We start from the raw sequence: 25,351 nt of genomic DNA, 5'->3' as shown, positions 1-25,351 counted from the left end.
CACATATAAACACCAAAGTCCCACAGTATCAAGTGTGTCAGGGGCTTCCTTCCCTCCACCTCAAGGCAGAATGGAGAGGGAAAGGGGCCACAGTGTTCACCTCCACCCCATCCCTCTGGGAAGGCTCTGGGAAGGAGAAAGCCTTTCCCAGGAAGGCCAGTGCCACACAGGTGGCCAAGCTCCCCATCCACACCCCACAGCTGGCTGTGTGGGCCATTTGAACTGGAGCTGCTGTGTCCCCACACTGCCCCTCTCTATGTCCAAGGGGGTCTCTGCTTCCAAGCGCTGCAAACACCACTGGCAATCCCTCCCCACACAGTACCAACAGGGCTGGAGGGCACACGTGGGTGAAAACAGCCCTGAGTCCCCCAAGAATCTTCAAGAGCTACAATTCCTCCACAGGATTTCTCACCAGGGCCACTGCAGAGAACCCAGACCAGACCTTGGGATGGAAATATTAATGAACTACCACCTGCACTACCTGGCCTTGCAGGTTAATGCACAGCAATGTTCCACATCACTGACAGTGATTAAAAAAGAGGATGATGCACTCTGAAAAATCAGTAGGCATCCCCAAAGGACCAGGCTCTGCTCAGAGCAGCTCCAGGTCACCAGCTCACTGAGACCAAACCCGCAGGGAGGAGCCTCAATGGATCCCCCTCACCAGGGAAAAAACCAAAAAACACTGATTTAGCTGAAACATCTCATTTGACTTGAAAATGTTGCTTCCAGTTTATAGCAACTCTTATTTGAAAGCTCAGCTAATTTATGTCAAGAAGGTCAAAACCTAAGTAAAATATTTCAATTCACTACATTTTCATATAAATTTGCAAACAACAACTGATGTTGTCACAGACTGAGCTGAATCAGGAGACCAGTTTGGAGATGGATTTGTTTCACACTTCAGTCTAATCTCAGAGATGGGAAACAGCTTTCCCCACTGCAGTGCTCTTTTTGGTTTAGGGTAAATTAGGGATATGGGTATTTACATGATGGACTTTTTGTATTTGAGTGGCAATGTTTTTTTACTTCTTAGCAGTTGATATTGGTTTTTCTGCCTGGATGCTTGATATGATGCTTGGATACAAGCATGATGAAGTCACCCCAAGGCATGTGTGAAGCCCAAGCCCTCTGAAGGCCCTGCCAGAGCAGCAGTGGGAGGGCTGCACTCGTCACTGGCTGGGCACACTCGGCTGCCACAGAAGCCTTCCCAGGTTGAAATTAGCTTCTTGGCCAGGCTAATTTTAAATTGGATGGGTTCCCTGATCCAGTTCATCCCCTGAGCACGTTTGTCCTGTCACAAGGAACTGGGGGTCAGGGAAGGACCACTGCTCTGAGCTGGCACCACCAAAGCACGAGTGAAATTGTAATCCAGACTGCAGAGAAACTCGGCTGGGGAAGAGGTGTCTGAGCAGAGGGGCTGTAAATCAAAATGCTGATACCCAGAGCCCTTCTCCTTACAGCAGCACTCTGCAGTTCTGTTTGATGGGCTTTAGCAAAGCTCAGACCTGCACCAAGAAAGGTTTGAGATCGCAGGTGCTCCACGCTGACTCTGTGCTGGCCCTGGCTAGGAGGCAACCCGTGGCATTCCCCTGTGAACTGGGGCATATGGGAACCTGCTTTTCCTGCAGAAAGCTTGAAGGATACAGATATCTCAGCTGAACTGCACTCCTGGATTCCCCACCCAGCCATCTCCCCCCAGGAATGCTCCTGAGCCTGAAGACTGGGAATTGTTGGTGCAGAGCCAAAATGACACAGAAGGCACTCCTAAATAGAAACAGCACTAAGCCCCTGACAGCTCAGGAGCCTGATGTAAAACACAGAGCACTGACAGCCCAGCAAAGAGCAAGCCCTGCTCTCCTCACAAGGACTGGCAGGTCAGTGCTGTCATGCACACAGCCTGGCAATTTCACTGCTCCAGTATCAGCCTCAGGGTATCACTTTTAACACAATTATAGAAACCTAATAAAAGGTTTTGCTGCTATATATGCCTGGGTGCCGAGATTAAATTAGAACTCATTAGCAATATCTTAATGTCTCTAATAACTCTGATACTAATTTTAGTTTGTCTCATCTCTTTCATCCTGATGAAAAATGCCCTCTGCAATGGGAAGAGGGGAGGAGCAGTGGCAGAGGGGCTGAGCCCCCCAGACACAGAGCACCCTGTCAGCCCTGCTCAGCGTGCTGCCCACCAGCCATGGGACACAGCCTCAAGGGCAAACTCCTCCCTGTTGTGAGGAACAAAGGCCTTCAGTAACCAGAGAGAAAGCACGGCTCCTGAAAGACAGAAGTTAGCAACAGCATCATTTCAGGATTTCACTCTGCTAATTTCCCTCTAGGACTTGCTTGCCAGCTTTCCCCAAGCTGCCTCTCATTTCCTAACTAGTAATTTGTGAGGAGTCTCTACCTCAGCCTCCCCCTTAAAGCAGATCTAACTACAGAAGAGCTTTATCCAGTCACTTTTTAAGCATCTACAAAGATGAACAATACCACTACTTCTAAGAACACGTTTCAGTATTTGACTACACTCATGGTAAAATAAGTAAATTAAAAATTTCTATCTAATTTCCCATGTTCCAATTCACATCTGTGGTTTTTCAGCATACAGCCATGTACCTGCAAGAAGCTGACTCAACTTTCCCTATTTTCTCCTAAAGGTAGCTGAAGACAGCAGTATTATATCTCTTAATCTTAATCTTCCTACAACTGAACAACCCACCTGTCAATTCCCACATGTTCCAGCCCTGACCATGATGGGAGTTCTCTGCTAGACTTTATGCCACACATGCAAAGAACCCAAATGCAAGGCACCTCTCATTTCCCACAGTTCATGTTTTTATGCATTAACTTACTGACAGAGCACAACACTTTCAACTCCACATGCCTGGGCTTCAATTCCAAAAGGTTTATAGCTTTCCTAAAACAAATTAATTTTCTGCTTCAGATCAGATGTATGGATTACTCTGCTGATTATGTATATAATTTTTTCATTCAAGTCTTTTTCCCTTGAGTACTGGTTAAAACTGTGGCCTAGCTTATTTTTTAAAGTGAGAAAAATGACAGAATTTAAACCCTTACTGTTATTGTAAAAAACAGGATAAAGTACCTTGCTCCACTTTGAGAAACAGACACATTCAAAGTGCAGGGATAAAAGTAAGTCAGCTTAAAGCATGTGTGTTTTGGAATTCATCAATGATCCCTGTTGAAAACTACTGTGCAAGCCCAAAGCAATTAATACCTGCCAAAGACATCACCTTCAGACACTTCTCTGTCACAATTATAAATTACTTTATGTGCTTAGTGCACAGAAAACTATGTATCCTTACCTGACATCCATCTGGCCAGCTCTATCCAAATCACCTGTGGAGCATTTTGTTGTGTGTTGCTTGCAGAACTTTTAGTCTTGAATCAAAAAGTTTGGGACTTCATTTTGAGCTTTGGTACAAACAAAGTCTAAGACTTTGGCCATTAAAACTAGCTGAATCAGTATCACTTCCCAAAAGCAGAGAGGCCTGTTTAGCAAATAAAATTAACTTCTTCCAAAAGCTGAATGTATATTCATTTTAATAGCTGACCATGTAGTTTAACAGTTCTGTCTTTAAAATGTTGTGCACACTGTAAGAAACTCTGAAACTAGAAAGCCAAACACACAGTAACTGATCTACCTGCACCAACTTTTTCAAAGACAGGCTGATTTATTTTTTTCAAACAAGCTGAGCCTCTAATTTCCACTGCACAGAAGAGTCCTGAGCAAGCATGATCAGAGGGTGAGCTCAGTGCAATCTGTCTTCTGACAGTTTTTGCCTTTGTATTTTGACAAACATTTCAACAGTATTTCCAAACAAAGCTTTAGCCCAAAGCCCAAGATTTTAAGGTTGTACAAATATCTTCAAAGACTCCAAGAATGATTATGCCTTAGTAACACAGAGAAAGGTGCCAAAAGTACCTTGCATTATGTCTGGCCCAGCTGAACAGGAGCCAACACTTCATCCTTCTTGAGACTCATCTGTCTGGAATAGCTGCAGCCTCAGCTTGAGGAAAATTCAGCAATTAAACACAAACTAATTCAGGGGAGGAGGCCATATCGAATTAAAAAGGAGATATTTCCAACCAGGGCTCTCCCTGCAACTACTTGGGGCATAAGCAGAGCCCACACCAGCACAGTAACATCAAGAAAAAGCAATCCAGCCACTGTAGGCTGCCCCAAGTTTGGGAGGTTCTTTTTTCATGCAGTTCCTGTGCCCCAGCAGTGCTAAAACCATCAGCACCTTCACCTGCAAGGCTGCTGTCAAGAAACTCATCCACTGGCCATCCTTACCTAGCAGAGAGCACAGCCTCACACCACAGCTCAGGCCCACTGCAAGCAATAAAATGTTTTCAGCTAGAAAGACAAGAAAAGCATCTTCAACTCATCAACTCAACGTGCAGAGTCAAACAGCTACTATTTTATTTGTCAGTGTGTAAAATATGGTAGCTGCTATGCTTGAAGTAGTGCCAGGAATCTGCACAAAAATCAACAAGCCAGTGCACCAGTGCTCTGGGACATAAAATAGCAACTAACCCAATAAACCTGCTCTCTGGGCTAGGGGTAAAAGCCAGCAAGCTCCAGGCAGCAGACTCTAAGTCAGACTGAGGTGTCTTTTCCTCCTGCCTCAGGTACACTGGAGTCAAGCCCTCCCACACACGTTTTTGAAAAGGCAGAAAACACTTTCCAATCTGTTTCTAAGTCTTTCCTCTGTTTTGTTAAAATAATCCTACTATCAGTATTAATATAAAGATCACACAGACAAACAGCACATTAAAAAGTCACTTGAAAGCAAAAAGCTCAAGAAGTACCAAAGCAGAACCTGAATTTATCCCATCCATCTACGTGCAACTCGACAACATGTATACATCCAGCATGAAATCTTACAAGTGCAGTTTGGAAAACACAAGTTATGAAAATTTCCTTTCCCCCATCCCTTCTTTCATAATTAATAATTTCACATTACCAGAGATACTGTTTAACTTGATCAGTAGACTTTGCATTCTCACTGTTTTTTTGAAATGCACTTAAACATGAGTAAGGCTGTGACCAGATGTGCTATTCCAGTTGAAACAATCAAGGCTAAATGACAAACACCTCAAGTTTTATCAATCACAACTTAAGTAACATGGAAGCATAACAACTAGCAAGTGTAGCTACTTCCAACTCTGTCAAGTCAAACAGCCTGCATTTGCTCAAGAGTTCTTGAGCAGACATGAAAACAAAAAATGTAAAACCCCACAAAACAGAAGAACCACTTGACTGCACTGGAATTAAACCTGCAGATCTAAGGGTGGTGGAAACCTGGAGTGGGACAGCAGGGGGACAGCAAGAAGCACTAGCTGTCATGACTCCAGAGAGCTGGCAGCAAGTGCCACAGCTTGCAGGACAGCTGGGGACCACCAGGCACCAGCCCTGATCAGCTTCCAGAGCAGGAACTCTTCCAATACTCAGCTCTTAAGGGCAGCATCTGCACAATGAAATGTTGTTAGGCCTGTTGCTGGGTGCATTTTGTTCAAGTTTTTCCTGTTTCCCTCTGCTGTTTGCCTGGTTCTCACTGCTCTTGTATTTTGATTTTTGGTAATATTCCCAAAGCACCTTCTGCCCTTTCCCACAGGTCACTGCCTGGTAGGATTTTCACTTGGCTTGTGCCCCACAGAACCTGTCTTGTGCTTGGACCCAGTGAGCAAAAAAAGCATCAGAGTTCCCTAAACTGAATGTCCCTGCAACTCACTGGAACCTACACAGGCATAAACCAGGAACTCCCTTCACTCCTCCAAGTCCCTCTCCTCACTCTCCTCAGACAAGATTCCCATCTGTTAATCCTCCCTGGCCCCTCAGCTCCTCTTCTCCTTGCCTTCCTTTGATTTTCTGTGGGACATCGTGAAGCAGCAGAGCAGCTGAACACATTTCCAGCCCATGGATCACAGCTTCCCTGCAAGGAGCAGCAGCTGCTGCAGGGAGAGATCTCCCCATGTCACTCCTCAGTTTTCCAGGCTGCTCCTTAGAAAGTCTGGCAGTACCCAGGAGGCTGAAGGCAAAGAGCTAAGAAGGCAGCTGTGGTCACTGTTCCTGGTCTCATGCCTGTTACCAGACCTCTGGCAGAAGGAACAGAGGATGGAACTCACACACAGGAACAAAAAGCCCTGTAACACATCTTCAAAGCACCTACAACTGGAGATTCTCCAGTGTTTCCCAGAACAGCCTTATTGTCAGCAGGGTGCTGGGCTATCAATGCCAAATGGTCATAATGCTACTGCTGGTAAACAGACTCCTGAAGGAACAAAGAGTGATTAACCTCCCACAGCTCACCCCCTCCTCCCTCTGGTCTTCCCCACACCAGCTCTAACCTCAGAACGAGCAAAATTTCAGTAGGAAAGCACAAAACCCATCTTACAGAATTCCACTTAATTTAACAGCTGAACAGAAACTCCTGCCTGGTACCTGCAGGTGCAGCAGCCAAGCACTGCCTGCCATGTCCAGAGTTTGCACTGTGGCCACTCCTCCATGCCTTGCACTTCTTTAGAAGGATGATAAATTCTTTAATGCTGATTTAATAACATTTAATAACTTCCCATGAGCCCAGTGTGAGATACTCTTTGAATGTGGATCTATCTGGGAGGCAGCAGGACTGGGACTGTTAAGAGCTTGCTAACCACACATTTATACTCTCAAGGACCCATCCTTTTTTCTCCTAGAGTTGATACAAAAGCATGAAGACTGATGCAAATAAAGTACATTATAGAACAACTTAGGTTGGTAGAGACCAGTGGATCTTCAGCAAGGAGGTTTCTACATTTACTGCAATGCCAACTCCTTCCTGGGACAATATGAAGAACTGAAGGCAGAGGTGAGAGAAAAATTACAAGAAGTTTCATTAATTTGGAGTCTATTATGACTCATCTTTCATTGTGTCTCATCACATTCCAAGCAGTAAGTCCCATACATTTTCTCCACCAACAACAACAAAAAAAATCATAAACACATACAAAATATTTTCTAGAGGAGTCCAGTAAATCTTCCTACTCCATACCATCCACGGACAACAATGAACTAGCAGCTGCATTTCTGCTCTCTCCAGGGGGGACAGCATTTCACTGCCACAGAACCTTGCCCTACTTGAAAAATGAAACACTGAAACCACAAGAGGCGGGAAGCCTAAACTGAAACACAGTTTACAAAACCGAATTGTGTTAAATGAGGGAAGTAGTACAGTCAGGGAAAAACACCCTCTGGATGCAAATCACATAGCCTGCCTATCTGGTCTTACAGGGAGGACATAAAATTCTTTATGAGAGGTGTGAATCACCTCATTCATCTCAACTTCAAATCCTAATGATAATTTAGACGTTTAGAACTGTTTTACCAACTTTAGAACTTTTTATTTTTGCTAATATGCTTTACCTGCCATGGTAATATCCATATTAAAAAAAAAAAAAAAAAAAGCAGAGAAAATTTCAAAGATACAGCTTCACGACAAAATGTATTTCCTATTATTCTTCATTTTATCTGTCAACATAAAAATCTGTAAGAAGGTTAGAGTGGAAGAAGAAACAAAAGCAAAGATAAATCTAAAGGAACCAAGGGACTATTGGACATTTGAACCACGGAGAGGAGAGGAATAGCAATGCCTCAATACTCCCTTTCCTCCCAAAATTTGAGTACTTCTGTTTTTGCCATCTCACTTGAAAGCCATGCATGAAGCCAAGTGCTCAGAAAACTGCATTCTGTTCTTTAACACTACTAGTCTTGCCTAAGTATTAATTTTACAACCCAAATCCTACTGCTTTTAATGAGCTTATCCTGTAAGCCTGTAACTTCATTTTTGTGTAGGACTTAAAAAAGAGAAATGGCTGATTTTGATCAATTTTTACCAGCATTTGAACATATTTCTTTAGCATCCCATTCTCACTTTCATTATTTATTTTTAAGGAGAAGAAAGAGGAAAATGGTAAAATCCTAGGTAAAATACTCAAGAATTTTTTAAAAAGCATCCAGCACTCTGGATACTATGTACACAAAAGGAAGAGCTGAACCAAAACTAAGCAACTGCTCACTACACAAGACACCCCTCACCAGGGCCAATTCTTCAACTTCATCAGCCATGACACAGTAATTAATTAAAACAGGCTGCAGCAAGACTACAGCATCACAAGGTCTCTGCATCTCCTTCCCTTTCTGTGGTTCTTTATGCAGACAATGCCACTGCTGTCACTGATGTCACACTGGAATTTGATGCCACAAATGGGACCCACAAGCATTGGGAGGCATCCCACAGCAGGAGAGACAGGAAAGAGCCCAAGACACATGACTAACTGCAGAGGGACACTCACTCAGCACAGCCATGCAGAGGAACCAGCTGACAGCCCCACAGGCCACCTACAAGACACCAGGAGCCTGCTTTGATGGTCTAGGCTGAACCTAAAAAAATCACTTCTCCCACTCCAGACCATGTGTGCAGGAAAGAGGAAAGGTAAAAATATAAGAGAGCTTGGTTCAGCACCCCTGATGTCAATGGAGACACCCAGTGCCATCAAGTCATACAAAATACAATTAAATACAGTCAGATACAGCCCTGTGCTGGGCTGCATGTGGGGAGTTAGCAGTTTGGGACTAACACAGCTCTGTACCCAGAGAGCTTTGGGTAAAACTCTTGAGTAGATCCTGGAACAGGGACCACAGCCAGGAAACCTGAGGAAACCTGCCCTTAAAAAGAAAAATCAAAATTAAGAGAAAAATGAACCTACAAATAGTTATGATTTAGAAACACCTTAATTACCTTGGAGTAATTTAATTTCAGACAAGTGATTTTTAGCTGCATGCACTCAATGAAAAGCAATGGAAGACAAACAACTTTCAAAACCCTGTGTGGAAACCTCTGATGGGCTCTACATGAGGCAATACTAAAATGCACATTTGACCTTAGGCCATTCCCTTAGGTTTCAGACATGGAAAAGAGGAAGATCTCGTCCATTAGTTTGATAAGATTAGTAAGCAATTCCTAGTGGAGAGTGCCCTCTGCTATGTGCATGTTCAGTGTTTTCCTAAGACCTGCTTTAGATTTGGATCTCTGCACCTGTCATATAAATTAAGAAATCATGTTTCTTCCCTGACAGCACTCCAGCAAGGCACCTTCAGAGCACACTGAGCTGATTATCCTTCCCTTCTCACTTGTGCTGTTCCACTCAGTGCTACCAGCACTCCTGGAGCTCTGGGGTGGCCAGCACAGCCCCTGTGTCACAGAGCAGCCTGCAGCCAGCTGGACACGGGGGCAGGCAGTGCTGGCTCTGCTCAATCTGCTTTGGAAGAGCCAGGGCTGGGCAGGGGATGGCAGCCACCAAGACACAGCAGCCAGGCTGACACAAGCTGGCCCCAGGCAGCCCTCGCTGCTCAGCTCATGTTTTGGCACCTGTGACAGTGACTTAGAACAAACTTTGCAAATCTAAGCCAACAGCCCTGCCAACAAATGACACTGACACTTTTCATCCCAGTTGGGGTTTGTTTCTATCAGAGAAGGCACAGCAGGTCTGTTAGCAGCAAGGGGGAAGCTGCCAGCAAGCTTTAGATCCCAAGCAGGTACAGCCAAACCACAGCTGCTTTTTGGGGAATGCAAATGTTTAGATTTCCTGACATATCTAAGGCAAACCAGATTAGAAAGAGTAAATTTGATTATTGCAGTTTGAAACTGAAAATGCAATGCTTTAGCCAAATACAACTTTGGGCTGCTCCAAATGATAACAGATATATTTTTTCCCAAACTTCAAAACTAGGATTAGGAGATTAAAGTCAAGTCTTCTCAGAGCAGAAGTCTGAAAGCCTTTCTCTGAGACCTGTGCTTCCAATTCCTTTTTTAAAAAGCCCTATTCTGTTTTGGGAAGCCAGTGGTTTTTCTACAGATGTTTTGTTCTCTTGCCTTCACACTCATTACACCACTCCTTCTAACCACTCATGTAAAAAGAGAAGGAACACTGCACTTCTCAAAGCTGGATCTTCTTGTGAGTTGCAGGGAGGGAATATTTTCATCACCATCACAGGGCAACCATGTAAACCCCTGGGTGCTGCTCCCCAAGTATTACCTAGAAAACCCCTGCTTCTAAAAACATCACTCCAGCCTTCCAGTACCCACTTTTTTGTGTTTCCTTGTGGAAGGACAATGGAGCAGGAACACAGAACATGATGGTTTGGGGTTTGATTAGAGAGATGGAGCACCTCTCCTACAAGGAGAGCCTGAGTGAATTGGGATTGTTCAGCCTGCAGAAGGGAAGGCTTCAGGGTGGTCTAATTACAGCCTTACAGTACCTGAGAGGAACCTACCAAAAAAATTGAGAGGAATTATTGCCAAGAGCATGGAATGACAGGACAAGGGGGAGCAGATTCAAACTTAGAGTGGGTTTAGATTAGGTATGAGGAAGAAAATTTCTGCTGTGAGGGTGGTGAGGCTCTGGAACAGGTTACTCAGAGAAGTTATGGATGTTCCATCCTTGGAAGTGTTCAAAGCCAGGCTGGGCAGGACTTGGAGCAACTTGGGATAGAGGAAAGTGTCCCTGGGTTGGAACAAGATGATCTTTAGGGTCCCTTCCAACCCAAACCATTCCATGATTTTACCCTCTGAGAGGGTCCAGGATAAGCCATGTAAAGCCATGCAGCACTCTGCTGACAGACAGACATGCTTTGGGAAGACAAGACACAAGCTCTGACCTGGAGCAGTAGAGAATGATCTGAATTTGGGCACAGCATCATGCCAGGGATGGCTACATTGCTGGCAGCACAGGATTGTATGACAGGGATCTGAAGCATGACCAAATCCCCAATCTGGGGATGTGAACTTAACCCTCATCTTTGAGCCCTTTTCAGCCATGAAGAATAATTTCCCTACATCAGTAACAATAAAACATTGCTCAAGAATTAACACCCCAAAACAGTGAAACACTGAAAAACAGAGGGTTAAGGACTAGAGCTCCCCTCAACCTGAAAAATCAGAGATCCTCATATTTGCTCTGGAAACCCCACATCTATTTGCAAGACTCAAAATTTTGATCAATGTCTTCTCTTTTCAGTAGCCTAATTGCCACCTCACTTAAACACCTGCAATACAGTGAACTATCCACCACCAGCAAAATCTAGAGTGAATATTGTATTTAAGTTAGAAGCAAATCCCCCACATATCTTTAGGTATCTCCATGCCTTACTACAATAATGCAGTTTCCCACTAGCAGCCTTGCAACTCGACTGCTGCTCAAAGTTTGATCACTTGAAAACTGCTTTTTCTGCATGCTCCTGCATCCACCACTGCGTGATAAATCTGTTTATTTGTTATTTCACCTTCCTGATCATGGGATTTGATATCCCAACACCCTGTTTGCTCCTTCTTCACAATTCTTCTATTTATAAAGGAGGAAGGAACTTATTCTTAGGACTCAAACACCAAGTTACAACCCTTAATGAGTCATCACATCTGGAATTCACTTCATTCATTCCAGGTGCATGGGATCCAATTTTAGTTTAGATTCATTTACACCAACGAGCTTATTGCTCTGGGAGCAGTGCAAAAGCACAGAGCATTGTTTCAGAGCAGAACAAACCAGACCAGTTGTCACATGAGTGTTAGTGCAAAGAAGAAGGTCCTAAGAATAGGATAATGCTGTATTTTAGCAAGGAAGAGTTAGGTTTTGCATTAGGAAAAAGCCTATGCAGTAGGGTAATTAAGCACTGGAACAAACAGATGAAAAAGGCTGTGATCTTCTCTCACTGATTTCAACAGTTTATTCTGGCCACAAGTAGAGGGAATGGACCAGATGATCACTTCAGGTCTCTTTCAGTACTATTTTCTGTTATTCTAATCTTTCAGCAGCTCTCAGCAGTGTATTTTTCTAATTACATCCAGTTTTCAACAGATTAGTTTCCCTTTATTCACATTTCCTAGCACAAACACTCAGAGCAAGCTGCTCCTGGACACCAGCTCCTTTGGCACTATGTTGCTGTACCTTTTGTGAGGATTTAGCCCTTAAGATCTCTCAAGAGTAGAGCTTTAATTTCACAGCACGGATCTTGCTCATTTTACTCCATATTTACCGAGAACAAAGGGAAGACTATGCAAATGCCCTGCTACTTAGACCTGAACAAAGTGGAAGCAAACATGTAGATGTGAATGGGAGACATAATGGTAGGGAAAAAAAGCAGCCCTTTTCAAAAGTAAAATGACTTTGTCAGGGTCCCTTTGCACTATGTGCATGGATGATTTGTGACAAAACAAAAAAGTGCTAGCCTAGCACGTCACCCATGTCAGAGATTAGAGCACTTCAAAACCCTCAGTAGTTCAAGCACTTGCTGGAACTTGAAAGGCTTTCTTAGGCAGTGCTGAGCCTCTTTATGGCTTTTACACGACTTTGATGTGCACCTAAGAGTGAGGAATCTTAATCTGAAGGTTTTCTATGGAAACACCCAGATTGTATAATAAATCAGAAAATCTCGTCACCCTGATTAATGTTGAGTCAAAAGTTTGCAAAAGTTTTTTTGCTAGAAGTTAAAGATTCAGTCATTGTTGTGATACCCAAACAGGAACCCTGAATTTCCAAGCACTTTGTTACTTTCAAAAGCTTCTACAATAATGGCACTGGTGTAATATTTCTGATCATTGATGAAGTATGGAGTGCAAGGAAGTAGGTGCTTATGCAAGTGTCACTTTCTCCCCTTTCTCACCCCCTCTTTAAAGCAAAGACTTAAAGTTTTCCTTAAAGTTAAGGGACCTGTGGAAACACAATCATTTTCTCCTGTGTTACAAAACCTCTTCTCTTAGTGCACACATGGATGTGTCAACATCAGCTTCATTTTCCCTCCTCACTATACACCCTTAACCCCCAGGAGCATTAATGAGAATTATGCATGCATAACGAGCACAGAATAGTCCCCTCATGAATAGGGCCCTTGTTGGAACAATGAATACATTTAACCATTAACATCTAGGGATGTGCCCAACTATCCAATTTAACTAGCTGCCAAACAAAGCTACCATGACCTGTCTGATATTGTCAGGTTTGCAACTGCAGCTCTCTGAAATTTGTCTCTCGTTTGTTTTTAAAGGAGGTGACAGTGCTCTGAGCAGGAGCTCTTTGTCACAAGGAGCTCCTCGCAGGAGGATGGGCTCCAGAACCCTGCCACATCCACCATGTGATGGAAGAACTCTGCAGAGCCAAAGACTGTGACCTCAGGAAGCAAGCACAGCCATCAGAAGACCAAAATAATCTATATGTTTAATTTAAGTACATATATATGCTGGTCACCAGTATTAACAGACACTCAGAAAGGCAGAATACAGTACAGAATCACATAAAGTAGGCTGAGAACTACACTTCAAAATAAGAGAGTGGAAAAACAACTTCTAGGGGAATAATTTTGTCCTCTACAGGCCTGAAGTTCCTATGCCTGGCTACACTTGCTCTTTATTCCTATATTTTAGCTATCAAAATGCTAGACAGAACCTGAGGATATGTAACAATGATACTCTCCTGAGACTTCTGAGTCCACAAAATAAATGTAAGGGTATCACCTGTGATACTCAAAATTCCTCCATTGTCTTAATTTCCTTCTGAATTCTTTCAAGCTTGTGCTGTGAAATTTCACAAGTTAAAACTTTACTCATTAATCATGCATGTATGAATACACTAAGAAGGTAATTAATAACCCTCCTTTAAAACTGATGTACTGAAAAGACTAAAATAGATAGATTTATTTTCCTGGAAGTGTATGCATAGTGTGCATCCATAAGAAAAGGCAAGGCTGTGATTGCTCCATCATAAATCATCTGTGTAGCACTGCTGAGCTGCTTGGTGCAGTACAACGGCACAGAGCCCCAGGAGGGTCCAGGACAGGCAAGCAATCCATAAAACTCATCTGTCAGCCTGCCAGGGTCAGCTGTGGGCAGCACCTTGGACAGGAGTGAGCACTGCTGACCCCCAGGGATCCTCTGGGTGCCACCCCACTGAGCTGTGCAGCTTCCCCTCCAGCAGGCACCACGAGACTGCTGGGCTCAGCACGGAATTAGCAAAGCCACCCGAGCTCCATTCCACATCCTGAAACAAGGAGGCAAACGTGGTCTTTAGGTGCTCCCATAGGGTGCTCTGACAGACCAGTGCTGCTACAGCAGCTCAGACACACAGGGCTCATTGTGTCATCATCAGCACTGCCATTACAAATATTTAGCTGTTGCAAGGGACAAAATGCAGCAATAAAAAAGTGTCAGAGCAGGCTGGCACAGTCCTGCTATGGCTACACCACAGACAACACAGGCAGTTCCCTGTCCAGACAGGCTCAGGCCCCAGCACACCTGGATCTCCAGATCACTCTGGGTCAGGATGGACACCAATGGAGAAAAAGCCTTGTCCTCCTGTGCTATGGAATCCTGTGCACCCTGCCCTTAGCCTGAGGCACTGGTTATTTTTGTCTATCTAAACAGAAGATACTGTGCAGCAATATTTTGTGTTTTGCCATCAGATAATATACTGCCTCAAAACACTAAATGCTAACTGCTTGGCAGAAGATTTAAACAGGCTTGCCTCCCTATCTTATTCTATCCTTAAGATAAATCATTAAATATTAGCTAGATGCTTTATTTCATCCATTGGTGCTGCTCAGAAGTTCCTTGTATGTGAAAACACAAACACCTTTCATGGATATAAGGACGAACCTATCATCTGATAAATAATGATACCTAGTCAACAGATTTATATACTCCATATAAATTTTGTCACAGGCCTGGCTGCTGTCTGGGAATTGACTCTGATCCATCAAAATCTGTATTTTCCCCTAGAAGCAAAAGCTATGCTCTAAACTGGTACGTGATGAGTATGCATTTGAACTATTATTAAACATATGCCTCTTTATCATGTCATTTTATGCTTTCATGGGACAAAGATTCAATTACAAAGACTTTACAGTATTTGGAACTCTAGTTCTAGTTTTATACCATTTAAAAGCAAACCCATTTCACCACCCAGGGTGCATTTTACACATATCCTTGCTTTTTACAGATCCTCAGGCTATGACAATTTTCATGATTAATCCTTATAAAAGCTCTTAGTTATTTTAATCTATTTATTTTATTGATTTATATAGCGATTATCGTGCCAACTTTGTTTCCACTTATCACATTAGTGCCTTTTTATTAGTACTGCCCTTTGGTTAAGAACTGTCTGCTCAGACCTGCCACACTGGCCTGGGGGTGTGGGAACATTATTTTTCTATTATTTTCTGATAGCACATAAGGTATTCCAGAGGCAGCTCTTGGAAGTCACCAGTATTTTAAAATGAGTCATTTCTTATTAAGCTTGTTTTCCATCCCAAGATCCAGTTCAACTCCAGAATCACCAGATCTTGAGCTGACCATTAAAAATAAAAATGGTTACATACTCTTTCCAGCAGAGATTTCTCAGAGAATGAATTAGACCATGTGAATTGTAGCAATGCTTGACTCAGTCTGACAAGAAGATTGTGTGCTGGGGGAGTGCAGGTTCTCTGCTGACTCTCGGATACCTTCCCAAGACATTACAGGAAAGGCTGATCTGAGTAACTAAGTCATTTTTCTTCTCACCTGGACCAAATGCTCATACAAATCACCAAGGACAATGTTTTTTGGGGCTCATGGATATGAAAACTACAGGTTTCCATCTGGCAGTGGAACTGCAATTCCATCTTTATGAGGCATTAAGTAAGTTTAAACACATTTTTTCTGCCTATAGATTACTCCCAAGAGAGCATTACAGAGGGGCAGCTGGTCCCGTGTCAAACAGAATATTAAGACATGGGAAAAGAAGGGGAAAAAAGATGTTATTGCTGGTGAGACCTTGCCTGTATCCAGAGTCATCACCAGCCTCAGGTTAACGCTTCTGGTGACAGTCTGAGCTGAAGAGTGCTATAAAATCCTGAAAAGATTAATGAAGGAAGGATTCTTACTCCAGAGGAGCTGCAGGCTGCAAAAGCAAAGCTTTCCTTCTACTCAGAACAGCTATTTCAGCAAGCACAGAGCACAGCCCCTGACTGCTCAGAGGCTGTATGAGAAACGTGAAGGAAGGACAGCTTTCAATTCAGCTTCCAGCTCAGAAACCAACATAACTTCTGGCCTTTTCCTCACCTGAGGAAAGGAATCAGTGAAAGTCAGCCTGGAGAAGTGAAGGTATAGCTCAGTGATATTTTCTCTGGCTGCAATCTACCACCCTTTCATGGTGGGTTTTCAGCAGTAAAGCTGCTCACAGTAATACACCATGATATAGTCTGTAGACAGGGAAACTGAGGCACAACTGTTCTGGGCTACTCAGAGAGGAACAAAGATTGAACAGAATCCATCTCACATTGGACCAGCCCACCCTCTCCTAAAAGTATCTCACCCCCTCTGGGATATAAATCACCAAGAAGCCTGTGTGCTCATAAACAAAGTGTAACAGGAAAAACACTTTCCACTGTACCAAGCTGAAGGTAATACCAAGAACATTTCAAACTTGGATAACAATCAGGTTTGTTTCAAAAAGAAACAGGACTATTTTTGTGCCTTTTTAGCAATCTTAACCACCCTATATAATTCCTCTGTATAAACAGAACTGTGTTCATCCAGCAGTGTTTCCTCCCAGATATACCCTTCATCCACCCTACTGAAGGCAGTCTCACACATGCAGGGGGACAATTCCCAAGTACAAACTGCAGCTCACACCAGAGGATTTTACTCTCTCATTCTGATGGGGCAAAATCTTCTCAGAGCCATTACAGCAAGTCCCTGTCTCCTCTGGCACACAGCTGACACTGGGAGAATGTTAGTCTGAGCAAAATGCCTTCCTGCACTACACCTTCACCAGAGGAAAGGCAGAAAAGCTGAGCAGTAATAAAAGAAACACAGGAAAAGAAAGTGCTGCGTGACCCACTTCATAAGAAAATGAGCAATTTAATAGATATTCTTGGACATATACAAAATAGGGATCTGCTCATGCTCCTTTCTCAACACACATGGGAACTGTGCCACTGACTGGGGTGGGATGAGATCCAGTGTAATTCATGTACCACATGCAGCAAGGGGCTTCTGCTGGGAATCCAGGACTTGTCTGTCATAATTCAGAAAGCAAAACAGTTTTAATGTATAAATTAAATGCACACCCAGCTCTACAATGGGATATTAAATATATGCACAGTAATGAACACTCCTGCTGATTTAAGGTGCAGGATGACAGGAGAATAAAGCAGCTTTTAATAGAACAAAACCTGCTCTTTGGAACCAAGTTCCTGAGCACAGCCTGGGCATCTTCTGCACTCTTTGTAAACCAGCAGTATGACCAGATAAAGCTAATCATTCCTTTGGTAGTTTTTCCATAAGAAGATTATTTACAAGGTAAAGAGTTCCTAAAGCTCTTTCACAAATGACATATTTTCCATGCCTCCCAAAAATCAGCCCAATTCTTCTCTCTCTCTCCTTACCATATGTTTACAGACTGGGGTTTTTGCATGCTCAGACACTAGTCAACAATCCAGAGGGAGAACTGAGCATATGTGAATGAGTAGGACAATCTCGTGGTTACATGATTACCGAAGGAATCACAAGAGGACTTTTATTCTGGTTCTGCACAATCCACTGCTGAACGTGGTCATGTCACATCCCAGCCTTCAGCTGGGTTCATTCAGTCCTCCTGAGAAGCTGCAAAACAGTGACAGGCAGGCACCACCATGCTCCACGTCCCAGAAAAACCTGGGAGTGTCCAGAACTCCTCCCAGAGCCCGTGCCAGGGCAGAGGAGGCTGTAACACAACCCAGGGCTCGCAGGGCACGGCCAACACAGCCCCTGCCTGGGAGCCATTCCAGAAGGGCAGCACGCGTCAGCTTGGAGCTATCCAGACTCCCTGGAACCAAAAGCTTAGTCCCTTGGCAGGACTGACACAGCCCTCCACCCTTGGAGAAGCTTAGAATCCTCTCTCATCAAAATGTCAACCAAGGAGCTCCGACAAAAACATCCCAGCTCAGTCTGTGATAACCAAAGTACACAATCAGGGACATATTACCTCATTTCTCAGTCTGGGGAAGGCACAAGAAACCCTTCCTCTGGATCACAGCCAAGGCAGGAGTACCTTTACCTGACCAATCTTTGCTATTTGCAGCAAATTACCCTTGAAACATTCCATTTGTTCCAAAAAAGCAGGGTACCAGAGAGAAGTGCAGATTCCACCAGAGGAGAAGAGAGTCTTACAGACAGACCAAGGAGATGTGCTGTTTAAAAATGCCTGCAGTTTGCATGTCTTACCCATCCCATATCCAAACATGTCCTTAGCCCTGCACTCATCAATGCACTAGGCTTCAGAGTGAAAAAATACTTTGTGTCTTTTGGAGGAAGCTGTGGAAGAGAAATTTACAATAAAACTCCTGCTCATCTCCAAAAACTCATTTAGTTTACGGTTTTCAGGCAAGTTGCTGCTAGACTCACATCACACCTTAAAATCCAAAGCTTTTTTTTTTTTTTCCCCTTAGGAGTCTTCCTCCTTTGCCACTACATTTTACCCAGGAGGCTGGCAGATCCTGCCCAACTTTCCTCACTTTAGAGGGCTGACAGCCCCCTCCCACCCACTCAGCAATTCTGGCTCCAGAGCAGGTGAGCACAGGGAAGCAGCTCCCAGCCCCTACAAGGTCACATCCAGGATCCACTGCTGTATCCCAGACCCACCAGCTGACAGCTTCAGCACTGCAACCACAGCTAATGCCTCAGCACGGTGTAGGCTAATTCTCCCAGGTATTTCATTTGATTACAGGTGAAATGGGCACCACCCATAAGAGGACACAGAAAATTTACATCTGTCTGTCTGTCTGTCCCTCCCTGGGCACTGGGTTGGGTCTCTCCTTGACTGAGCTGCTGATTTTCCTGAAGGGTCTAAGAACCTAATAATCATTTAGACTTTAACCTCTGCCAGATTTGTTGTATTAGCCTACAAAAACTGGCTTGAGATTAGCCAAGGGCTTTCAACACTCTGGTGATTAAAAATATCTAGTACACAGACAACAGAACTGCAGAAGTTTCATTTTTTAGAGAAAAGAAGCCAAAACCAACATGCAGGTGACTGAGGAGCACCCCAGGGCAGGGCAGGAGCAGAAGTGAGCAGGAAGCTCCTGGCACTTCACTCAGGGCTCAATTCAGCTGAGCACTCTGCTCCCCAGTGTCACCCCTAGCTACCCACCAGTCTTCCACTTTATCTGACATCCAGCATCTCCAGGGGATGTGCTTCAACACATTTGTGTGGCATTAAAATGCATAATAAAATGAGCCTCAGTGTTAGGAGAAATGTGTGTATATTAAGATATACTCACTGATAACAGCTGCCCATGAAAGTGCTGGGAAACACTTCAGTATTTAATTAAAAGAGGGCACAAGACAGGAGGCATTACTGCCCAGCAAGGGATCATTAAAGCACACAAGCTTTGGCAGAGCAGAGCGATACTGCACGAACAGGGAAGATCAATATGCACCACTCTGCCTCAGCTCTGCTCCAGCCCTCTTCAAAGGAAACCTTTATGAGCTAAAATTTAAGAGCATATTACCCTCCCTCACCTGCTCTCTTGCCATTTCTTTTCTGAGAGCTTGTTATCCAACAGGGAAGCTGGATAGGACAGAAGACAATGAAACTGTCCACAGCAGGAGGGTTGGAATTCAATGAGCTTTAAGGTCCCTCCCAACCCAAACCATTCCATGATTCTGTGATTCTCTTCAGCCTCACAGGACCTGCACCTTCCTTCTTTCCTTTGAGAAAGTTTCCTCTACAGCACTAGAGTTTTATAGATAATGTAAATCCATCAGTTTAAAGCTGGAGGAACTTCTTCCAAGAAGAGCTCAGGAGAGAGGGTTAAGCATACATTAAAATGGATGGAAAGCCTGTTTTGCCTCTCTTTTAGCTCTCCAAAACAACCACCATCTGATGCCTCTGTCACCATTCCTGCAAATCTCTTCTTGCCAGAAAATGACAAATGATTCCTCCTCCACAGGTAACTCTACACCCCTGTGTCATCTCAACTACCTCATGCAAAGTGAAGATCACCAGCACTCTGCAGTCGATTACAGCCACAAGAGATCAGCCCAATGGCCTATCAAATTTAATCCCCAAGACAGAAACCCGTGCCAGAAAACATATCCAAAACTCATCTAAGAGAAGTCTTTCCATCAAACCACAGGCTTTGAATTAGCTGCTCTTAAAAAAAAAAAAAAAAAAAAAAAAAAAAAGTAAAAATAATGAAACAAATTGAAACTTGCACCACCCCACACCTACAGGCAATTGCAGTAGCATGAGGTAGCTAGAAATTGTGTTAGGAGATAGTCTCTTCTTTATTCCAATGCCTGTAAATATTTTCTTTAAACAGATGCACTGAATTGTTTAGACTGGAAAACACGTAAAAGTGAGGAATGTGACTTCATTATCCAGATATACGATACAGTCATGAGAGTTTAATTATGAAGTGCTTCATCCCCTTACCAGGTCAGTTGCAGAATATATGCAATTTTAAAAGTCTATTCTCATTATATGTGCTACTTTCCCCTTTCAGTGCTGTCAGGCATTGTTCCCGAACTCTGAAAAGGCAAAACGAAACAACACTCCGCTCATCAACTTTCCCAAGTGCCGCAGACTTACTGCTTAACTAAGCAAAAGCCAAGTTCTGTTGGCCGGATCCCTCCAAGGTGTCACCTCCGCCTTTCCCTATGACAGCGCTCACGAACTGATCCGCGAGATGAACTTTAAATGAATTCCCCCCACCTGGCCAGCAGGACAAGCCTGCCGAGCTGTCGGCTCCTTGTGCCGGAGGAGCTGCCGCGCGGAGCGCTGCCCAGGTGCTCGGCAGGACGGCGGGGATGAAGCCCGCGGCTGCGGCACCTGCACAGCGTGCCCAGCCTGGGAAGGGTGAGTGCTGCCAGCCAGCGGCTGCCCGCTGCCCCGTTACCCGCCGAGCCCGGCTGAGGCGAGCCCGGCCCTCCGCCCTCAGCCCTCAGCCCTCGGCCCCAGCGCCGCCGCCCGCCCGTCGCGGCGCGGCCACCCGCGGGTGGCTCGCTACTGACCGGCCGTGGGCACGTCGGGGACCAGCTTGAGGGGCCCGATCTGCCGCAGCTGGAACGCCGTCCGCACTTCGTGGCAGCTGGGGGACCTGCCCGCCGCCGCCGCGCCGCACAGCCCCGCCGCCAGCAGCCACAGCCCCAGGACGGCGCGGCTCCCGCCGGCGGCCATCTCGCAGCCCGGCCACGGCCGCGGGCGCGGGCCCTCAGCCGGTCCCGGCGGCGGCAGCGCTGCCCCCGCCCGCCGCCCGCGCTCCTCCTCGGCGGGAGCGGCCGCCGCCGCCCCTCCCCGCCCCTCGCAGCGGGGCCCGAGGGGCGCTGCCGCCCCCCGAGCGCGGCGGGGGAGGGCCGGCCCGCAGCCCGCTCGGGGGCAGTCCCGCTGCCGCCCGGCCCCGCGGGACCGCGCCGCTGGAGTTCGCTCTGAGCATCCCTGCGGGCCGGCCGGGTCAGCGCAGGGCAGCCAGGAGCGCCCCAGAGGGGAGATGCTGGTCGGTGAGCACAGGTACAGAGAGCGAACAGCAGCAGGCGCAGAGCCCCTCGGCACTGCAGGTGCACACTCCTGCCCCGCTCCTCACATCCCCGGCAGGTGACACCCAAGGGTCTGGCTGAGACAAGTGTTAACTCCAGCCAACAGTCCCTGCAGGGAATGGAAACTTTACCGCAGGAAGCATATCCTTATACACCAAATGCAGGTATAAATTGTCCATTTGTACCAAAGCCTGCAGCGGTTCCATCCTGTGTAGTTCGGGGGGCATAGCCCCCTCCGGGGGATCACACACCTTCAGAGAGGCGGTCTGCGATCTTTACACTGCCCTCAGCAAGCCTCGGTGTCAGCTTTACCACACCTGTGAGCACAGAACTGTGCTCAACACCCAGGAATATTTTCCATTTCACAGAAACATTCCATTTCCAGACCCAAGCAGTGTCCCACAGAGTCCCGTTTGCACGGCACCTCTCAGGCATATGGAGCACGTTACCAGGTACAAGAATGACTATTGTTTGAGGCTCTTATGTGTGATTTGAAGGTTGCTTGCAACCCTCAAGATGCTTCTAATGTGCTTCTGGAGCAGCGGGGGAGCCCACCTGCAGCTAATTTAACCATTACACATTCCCATAGGTAGTAATGAGAGGCTGAGCTCAAGTGCTGAAGTTGCCTGAGTTGTATTTTAATAGCCAAAAGCTCAAATCCTTAAAGCAATTTACTTGTATTAACTTTGTTCCTATCAAGACAACGAGAGATTAATTTCCCCCTTCTTTTTATTTTTTTCCTGAGAATAAAAACCCCAAACAATTTGATGTTTTAACTCGTAAACTAAACCATTTAACTCGTAAACTAAAAGAAAAAACAAACTGGAAAATCAGACCAGCCGTATAATCAGGCTTCTTAATTCAAAAGTAAAGAACAAGTCACCTTGAAAGCGCTCTGCTCACCAGTTCAGAGCTGCAGTGCCTGGCTCATCCTGCAGTTTCCCAAGGTCACACACGAGCCAGGACACGATGGAGCAAGCCAGCACACCAAAAGGGCTGAGCCCTAGGAAGTCCAGAGCCCACGGACACCCAGGCAGGTTATACAGTCAGCAAGGCTGGAGTTACACACACACATTAACAAATGGAGGTGGCAACAGGTAATGAAAGAGAGACGAGGGAATAATCAGCATCAGTGACAGAACAAATTAGCATCATAAGGCACAGTACTCCAGCTGCCAAACCATTGTACAATATGTGGGTTTATGAACCCGAGGAAGATTAACAAGTTGCCCCCAGCTGCATTTTGTTTAACCTCGGGCCCAATCCTAAAACACTGTAATCAGACAATACCCCCATTGACTTCAGTGGGAGTTCTGCCAGAAAAGAAATGGCAGGATGATGGATCTCCCAAATAATTTACTTGACAAATAACAGCATTATTTGGCATATACATTATTCTATGAATAGCATTGAATCAGTCCTGTGCAAGGGCTTGAGGCTTTTAATTCAGTGGAGTTTTTGCTATTGTTTTCAGTGGGTGGCAAATTCAAATCCCTAGTTCTTTTCTAACATGGTTTGTTTTAGTGCCTCATCTTTATATGATGGGTGTTCTTTTCATCACCTGTCTTTTTAAGTTATGTCATTTATTTGTACTTTTTAATTGGTCCTCATATTGTTAGCAGAGGACAGTCCATTACATCATCTCCAGTTCCCCTCCTTGCCTCAAAAACCTGCTAAGGAGCCAGAATTATTTCTGTGCCCAGCAGAAAACTCAGTGAACTGGAATGCCCACACATGTAACACTGGTTACTTCATTACATGAGGAAACATTCTTTCTCCTGATTTTGTGATATCTATATTGAGAAACATTAATTAATGAAGGCATGTTATATTTTTCAGGCTGGAATTTGGGTTTTTTTTTCCTCTATCTTCCAAAAGAAAAAAAAAAAAGTAGGCCTTCTACACACTGCTAAGGTGTGTGGTTTTGCCCCTGATTAGATCCATAACAATGAGATAGTGGTTAACACCTGAGCAGCTCCAGGTGATGTGCATGCACAGTCCATAGGTAAATGCTGGCCCGTGCATCCCGGGGGTGTCACTCACCTGTCACACCTCCTGACACTGCTTAGGTGACAAACAAGAACTTCTGGCATCACTGAGCATCCAGGTGGAGCATCCAAGATTGCTGGTTAAAGCCAGCAGGTGGGAAGTGACAGGCACTTCAGGTGTCTGCCCCTACAAAGTGATCCTCACAGCCGGTGTGGTGTTTGACATCCCGGAGGACTGGGAGCACACAGCCCAGGCATAGTACAGTGGGCTCCAGGAATGTAGCCCCCATTTCTCCAAAAATCACACTCCACATACAGCAGGGCAGTCAGGCTGGCTCTGGTGGAGGTAGGCAGGTGCAAACACTGGCCTGAGTGCTCTGCTGGAACAGGGCTGCAGCTAACACAGAGCTGTTTAGCCAATTATTGTACATGACATTCTACCACACTTGAGCAATTTGCTTGGAACAATCACAGTTTACCTTGTCAACAGGTGTCTTGTATTTTAACAAATGAATATTTATTAACTGTACATCACTGAGAACTGTATCACTACTTCTTACAATGAATGGCCACATAAATCTGCCCAAACAATCCACTCAGCCTAATCCTGCTAAAGTGACCACAGTACTCAGCATGAGCTTTGGATGTGTAAGAAAAGCTGGGATCAGGCTTAGAAACAGGGTTTTGTGTGCCTGCTGCCTCAGCCCTTCTCTGGTTGAATATAGTTGGAGCTTTGCCAGTGATTTAAATGGAAGCTGGACTAATTCCCTTATGTTTAAGATAAGCTCATCTCCAACTGGACTTTCCACCAATGGGCACAAGGTCTGCTCTTGCCAATTTGGCTTCCAGAGGAAAGCCTTGCTGTTTGTGTCTCAGCCATGCCAGGAAAGGCAGCAATCCAGTCTTTACAGCCTGATTTTATCTTGGAGGTCCAGTTCTTCAAGGTACATGTTTCACTGAAGCACCTGAAGAACTCAGTGGACAGAAGCAAAATTAAGGAACCTATTTATGTCATTAGGATAAGCCCAAGTGACACGCTGATTTTCATTTTAAAAACAACTTAATCAACCTCAAAAGAAGTGTAAAATCCTCCATCTGTAATTAAGACTAGTTTCCTTTTTCAGCGTTTTGTAATTTTCTGGTGTTTCTTCTCTTAAGAGAGTTAAATTTATTTTCTGAAGACTATTTCAAGTCAGATCAAACTTTAAAGCTGAGTATGAAATTTTAAATATAGCAAAAAAGTCATGCATGAAATATTCATAAATATGCCAGGACTAAAAAGCACTGCTAGAAATTTATTTCTGATGATTTTACTAAAAATTTTCTCATCCTGTTAAATGATGAACACTATGAAACTATTAGAAAAATTACCAGTCTATGCCTACCATTGTTTTTTTTGGGGTTTTGGTTTTGGTTGTTTTGTTTTGGTTTTGGTTGGGTTTTTTTTGTTTTGTTTAGAGATCCCATTTCCTTCTCTTCTCCTCACCTCCCAGTACTGAGCACAAAGAGAATGATCATGCTACCACACCATGAATTGTTTCCCATGCTGCATATACTCCACACAGAAAAAATGTGTGCAGACCTTTTTGATGGTCAGAATGCAGAATTCCTGTGCTGCCTCATTATTTCAGGGATATTTTTCACTTTACCAGACCTTTAGAAGTGCCTGTGGTACTTCTTTTTTTTTTTCCCTAAAAAAACCCCATCTGAAATACCTGAAAAGCACAGCCATTAACTTTACCATAACACTAATTT

General features: G+C 44.7%; 1 protein-coding gene across 3 annotated transcripts in view; it reads right to left on the bottom strand.

Moving 5' to 3' along the window:
• LOC130256852 (glypican-5-like) overlaps positions 1-21,400 on the bottom strand; it is a 323,662-nt gene extending 302,262 nt beyond the window's left edge. Inside the window, exon 1 of one of the 3 annotated variants that reach the window (XM_056498925.1) lies at positions 21,087-21,400. In XM_056498925.1, the coding sequence (XP_056354900.1) occupies positions 21,087-21,252 (166 nt within the window). In that variant the 5' untranslated portion in view covers positions 21,253-21,400. The remainder of the gene's footprint in view (positions 1-21,086) is intronic. The other 2 variants (XM_056498922.1, XM_056498924.1) reach the window with 2 other exon arrangements.
• Between the last annotated feature and the right edge of the window lie 3,951 nt (positions 21,401-25,351).

Source organism: Oenanthe melanoleuca, chromosome 9, assembly GCF_029582105.1.
Source record: "Oenanthe melanoleuca isolate GR-GAL-2019-014 chromosome 9, OMel1.0, whole genome shotgun sequence".
In the NCBI taxonomy this organism is placed as follows: Eukaryota; Metazoa; Chordata; class Aves; order Passeriformes; family Muscicapidae; genus Oenanthe; species Oenanthe melanoleuca.
The sequence above is the reverse complement of the archived record's forward strand: the minus strand, read 5'-3'. Positions and strand labels throughout refer to the sequence as shown.